The sequence below is a fragment of the Pteropus alecto genome, unplaced genomic scaffold (assembly GCF_000325575.1).
Source record: "Pteropus alecto unplaced genomic scaffold, ASM32557v1 scaffold251, whole genome shotgun sequence".
Lineage (NCBI taxonomy): Eukaryota > Metazoa > Chordata > Mammalia > Chiroptera > Pteropodidae > Pteropus > Pteropus alecto.
In genome coordinates, this window is record NW_006431048.1 from 914,009 (window position 1) to 920,058 (window position 6,050).

General features: G+C 42.4%; 1 protein-coding gene across 1 annotated transcript in view; it reads right to left on the minus strand.

The window, feature by feature from the left end:
- LRRC58 (leucine rich repeat containing 58) overlaps positions 1 to 5,698 on the minus strand; it is a 17,628-nt gene extending 11,930 nt beyond the window's left edge. Inside the window, exon 1 of the mRNA XM_006905543.3 lies at positions 4,897 to 5,698. Coding sequence (XP_006905605.1) covers positions 4,897 to 5,375 — 479 coding nt within the window. The 5' untranslated portion in view covers positions 5,376 to 5,698. The remainder of the gene's footprint in view (positions 1 to 4,896) is intronic.
- Positions 5,699 to 6,050: the final 352 nt, after the last annotated feature.

Sequence of the window (6,050 nt, forward strand, 5' to 3'; positions counted from 1 at the left end):
AATGATGCACTGAAAAAATACACCAGAGTCCCTTCATGCTAGTCAACTTTGACCACATATACAAGTGGAAAATGTTGTGCTTCTCCACCCAAATAAAAATGACATTAAATATAACAAAAGTATTCACTAGTCCTATATTACAGTTGGTTAAAGGGAGATGAAATTAAAGTGAGACAAATTTGTATACAAAGAGACAGAAAGTAAAAGAAACAGAAAGACAAGACCCTTACATTTGTGGATAAATAGTTTTCTTGAGACAGAATCCCCATACTGAATCATTTTCAAATACTATCACTCACCATGGGCTTTTAAAATACATTATGGGTTCAAAAGTAGAAGCAAAAATGGAGGAGTCATCTTTTGGTACTTGCCTCAAACTAAGGCAATAAAAGAAGTCAGAGGGAAGAAGTTGAGAGCCAGAGAAAAACTCAGTATGTGACTCTAAATGGGTAAAAGTGTTTTTATTTAAACTTTGTAACACCCTATTTATCATCTGGTCCAGTAACCACTTCTGTAAGGTGTCAACATATTGCATACCACTGTCAAAACATTCCAGGGCATTAATATTTAGCTTTTGTTTCTATCATAATCCTCGTCTTTGATTTCTAAAACCACAGCAAGCAGTGAGAGAAGGGTCATGAGCAGAAAAAGTAAAAATTATTTGAGTAAAAGATGTGGGGAATGGTACCAATGAAACTCACTTGTGCTCAAACCTACTCTTCAGATGTCTAACACCCTGGATGCTAAACAGCTCTGAAGCTCTCAATTTCTTAAATAAAGACTAATACCCACTGGGTGATTAGTTATTAAGCTCTTCCTCAATTAACGTCTGAACTAATTGAGGATAAAAGAAGTCATGAGAAACAGGTAAAAAATACTAATTACACCTATTTTTTCAACATAATAAAAATAAAAACAAGTTTGTCCATATACTAGCCAATGAGATATACCTACTTGTTGAAGAATAACCTCATACTTTGATGGAAAGAATCTATATCCACAACCTCATCGTTCATACTGGTCCTAATTTACTCCATGGGAATGAAGTTAAGCATAAAAATAGTATTTTCAGCATCAATTTATTTGTTATACTTCAAAACTGATCCTTCAGAAACCATTTAAAAAAGATTTTGCTACCAGGAAAAAAGATTAACGAAGTACAGAAAATATACATAAAGACACCCTGTTAAATCTGGAGAGGTCATTTACACCAATTAAGCTAATTAACGTATTTGTTATTCCTTCCTGAAATGATAAAGCTTGGGGAGAAAGGAAACCTTCACATGGATTAAATACTCTGTAATATTTTTTAAATTGCTGTTAAAGAGGATAGATATCTTCCTAATGTCCAAAAATACCTGATTTGGTTTTTAAAGCAACATGGTTTAGTATACAATATATGTCAGGGTTACCTATGAGGCCTAGGGAGTCCATGTATATTCTGAGACAAGATGGTGTTCTTGAGCAAGTATTTTAGGATTTAAGTGACTAAATCTCCACCTCTACATTTCTGAAGCTTTAACACATTATTTTAGTAGTGAGTAAGTAAGCAGCCTTTAAGGGCTGAACCACATGGATGATCACACTGTCACTATCTGGCTTCAAGCAAGTCACTGATACTAAATCTCAGTTTCCTTCTCTATAAAATGAAGAGAGTGTGAACAGGCCATTGCCTAGGCTGTTTCTATTTCTAAGAGTAAATTTCTACATGACTCTCTTAGCCTACTTTCAACCAGTTTATATTTGGAGCGTGACCTAAAACTTTACTGATTCTTATCAGTAAAGAGGAATGGAGGATGCAACTAAAATGTGACATAAAAGTTCCCACACACAATCCTATCATGCTTTGGAACCAAAGGCACAATGACCAAAAACAGCCTAGAAAATTGGATCAACCAGGCAACAGCTTTGACCAACTTGATTAAATATGTAACAGAAGAAAAGTCAAAAGAATTGTGTTCTAGCCCTACTCCATCACTGTGGTAAATTCATGAGTTTAGAGTCAGAGATCCCAGGGGTCAAATCCAGTTCCACCACTCACTGGCTTTGTGATCTTATGATTTAACCTTTCGGAGCCTCAGTTTCTTCCTCTCATCTCATAGAGTCATTGTGAGAATTAAAATACATATTTAAAGCACTTATAACAGGGCTTACTGTATTGTAAGTATTCAATAAATGGGATATTTGCCTTCTCTTTTCCCCATGTAATGTAACTAATAATTGCTTTGGGTTTTTCTTAATATATTGAGAAAATTAAAATGAGAAGTTTACAATTATGTAACACTAAAATTAGAAGGAACCAAGGCCTGTCAATTTTGCATCTACATTTCTCTCAAACCCTTCTTTTTTATTCTCTCTCTTGGCATCAGCTGGTAGAAGTCACTATCATCTCTCATTCTACTAGAATAGCCTCCTTCTAACTAGCCCTCAAAATCTCTTCTCATCTCTCTACTCTCTCCCTACTCCATTCATACATAGCAAAGAGAGATGCCCTTAAAACTGTGTAAAATAAAATAAAAACTTTACCAGGGTCTTCAAGATCTGACATGGCCTGGGGTCTGGTCAAAATAATGTATTTCCCATTTTCCCTCTTGGCCACTTTCTCACTATGCTCTAGTACAATGTCCTCCTTTCAAAATTTTGGCCTTCAGTCCTTCTTGCCTCTGGGCTTTCACATGTCCTGTTCCCTCTCCTAGTTAATTCTTACCCTTCCTTCAAAAGCTCATTTCAAATGTTTCTTGCTCAAGAATCAAACTAAGTTAGGTCCCTCTGTTATTTTATTTCAGGACACTCTGTACATCTTTATAGCACTTATAAATATTAAACAATTTTAATTAGTTAGATGTCTTATTTAATGTCTCATAGTATATCAGCTCCATGAGGGCAGGACCATGTTCACCACTGTATCCCCAGCACCTGACACATGATACAAACTAAATAAATATCTATTGATAAGTAAATGAAAAGACATCTTGTCCAAATGCCTCAGTGTGCAGATTAGGAGACTGTAGTCAGAATATGTTAAGTGACTTGCCTAAGGCTGGGACACCAAGAGTTCTTATTCTCAGGCCAATGTTTTTTTCACTACACTTGAGGTCCCTTCCAGTTCTAACATTCTGTTATCTCAGAAAATCAATAAAAGATGTGAAAATATTTTACAGATGGAAGACATTGTTTTTTCCCCACTTTGGACAATATACTTGCTCTTGCTTTATTTCTCACTCCCCTGCAGACCACCTTTGGGGGACTTCTGCTACTCATGTCTGTTTCTTCCTTCCATTTAATTCAACACATATTTACTAAATAATCCAGTAGGTGAGGCAAACTTGTAAACAAGGAATTATAATCAACATTGTAAATGTAATGGCGGGATGAATGAAGTACAGAGGAGGTACAGAATAGGTAATAAATTAGATGTTGTTCAGGAAGCAGGAAATAAAGAAAACAAAGAGATGACCCTCGACATGGGTTTTGAAGGATGAATAGGAGTTTGCCAGGTGTAGACGAGATTCCAGGCAAAGGGAACAGGACATATACAAAGACACTGCATCTATTCAACACGTTTTTAGTTAGTGCCCATAGCTGCTGGTAAAATGCATGGCTCACTGAATTCCATAAACAGTACAATAGTCCCCCATTATCTGTGGTTTTGTTTTCCACAGTTTCAGTTCCTGCGGTCAACTATGGTCTGAAAATATTCAATGGAGAATTCCAGAAATAAATAATTCATAAGTTTTAAGTTGGGCATATTCAGAGTAGTGTGATGAAATCTCGCTCCATCTTGCTCCATCTTGCCTGGGTTGTGAATCATCCCTTTGTCCAGTATGCTACCTACCCATTCATTAGTCACTTAGTAGCTGGCTCCATTATCATATCAACAGTCATGGTACCACACAGCTTGTGTTCAAGTAATCTTTATTTTACTTAATAATGGCCCCAAAGTACAAGAGTGGTGATGCTGGCAATTCAGATACAACAAAGAGAAGCCATAAAGTGCTTCCTTTAAGTGAAAAGGTGAAAGTTCTCTAAAAAGGAAAGAATAGAATAGTATGCTGAGATTGCTAAGATCTACAGTAAGAATTAATTTTCCATTTGTGTAATTGTGAAAGAAAAGGATACTTGTGCCAGTTTTACTGTCACATCTCAAACTGCGTAGATTTCAGCCACAGTGCTTGTTAAGTGCTTAATGAGGATGAAAAAGGCATTAAATATGTGGGTGGAAGACATGAACATTGAAAGACCATATTCACTTTTATTACAGTATGTTGTTATAATTGTTCTATTTTATTATGCTATTAATTTCTTACTGTGCCTAATTTACAAATTAAATTTTATCAAAAATATTTATGAATAGAAAAATACATAGTATCTATAGGGTTCCATACCAGCTGAGGTTTCAGGTATCCATTGAGGGTCTGAAATCATAGCCCCTCCCATTCTCCATTATGGGGATCTACTGTACTACTACAGAGAGAGAATAGGGAGCAATCGACATTGTGGAAAGCAAGAGTTAAACCGGAGTACCTTTACGTCTTGCTAAAAGGCACAAACTTTGATCTACAGGAGTGGAAAACCACTAAAGACTTCGGGAGTAAGGAAGCGACAACCTCAGATTTACGTTTGTTTGAGAAGCTGCTCAGTTAGGATCACGCCCCCAGATCCAAGAAAGAAGACAGAAAAACTGCCCCCAAAATCTGCATAGGACAAACACAACTGTCACACATGTTATCAGATTAGCCGAGATGGTCAGGTAGTACTCACTGTCAAAGAGTTAAAAGGGAGAGCCTGGAAGAAGACGCTAAGTGACAACTGAAAGGCGTCAAGACCAGGCCCGGCGCCCGGGGGCTTCCGGACACAGCTCCAGGCCTTCCTCCTATCTGGGAGGGACCCGCTCACCTCTGCAGGTTCTCGATCTCCGCCGGGATGCTCTGCAGCTGGTTGCCGCCCAGGCTGAGGGTCTGCAGGGCGCGCAGCTCCAGCACCGAGGCGGGCACCTCTTGGAAGCAGTTCCCGCTGAGGTTGAGCACCTGAAGGCTGCGAGAGAGAGGCGACTGGGCCAGACCCTTGGGCAGCGCGCCGGGCCCGCCGAGCCGGTTGTTTTTGGCTAGCAGCGTGCGCAGGCCGCGAAGCGCCAGCAGCTCGGGCCCGAGCGCGGTCAACGCGTTTCCGCTCACGTCCAACAGCTGGAGGTGCGGGAAGCCACTGCCCAGCGCCCGCGGCAGCGACACCAGACGGTTGTGTGGCAGCAGCAGCCGCAGCACCGCCTCCCGTGCGCCGCGTCGCTCCTCGCCCCGCGACTCCAGCTCCGACTCCAGCGTCTCAGGGGACATGCTGAGACGCGACAAATTCAGTTCGGCCTCCCCGGCCTCCTCCATCCCGGCCGCCGCAGGCCGCGCGGCCCCGGAATCCGGAGATCGCCGCGCGACCCACAGGCCGGAGGATCCGCAGCGCCCCGGAACCTGAACCGAGGGTTGCGTCAGAAGCGGCGAGGGCGGGCGCTAACCTTGCGCGCTCTCGCCGAGTCACGCGACGTGAGGCGGCGGGTGCGCGCGCCGCTCCGGGGCCTGGCTTCGCCTCACGCGGCGCGCGGCGCGGAGTGGGGACGCTGGGCGGAGGCCGGTCGGCTGTCACGTTGCTCTCTGAACCCGTCCGGGTTTGGGCAGCAGCGCTTTATAGTCCCTGGAGTCTCGCGACCTGACCCGGGAGTCCAGGGCCGCCTCGATAAACAGCCCGAGGATTGGTTTTCTGGCCTTTAGGGTTCTCGCGCGTCACGATGCACCGCCCACTTAGTCCCCTGCTAGGAGACTACGGCCCCTAGGCTGTGGGATTCTGTGAGAACACAGGAATTTAGTGGTGATTCAACCCATTACAGCAAGCCCTAGGAATTTAAAGTCTGGGGATTAACCAAGCTGGCTTCGAAGTGCGAAGACAGCTGGACTAGAAATCAGAACCCCTGGCTCCTACCTCGGGCTCTGCTCTCCTTGGACAATGGATTTATTTCAGTTTCTCCATCCGTAAAATATGAGTAATATACTTGCCCCGCTTTCCCT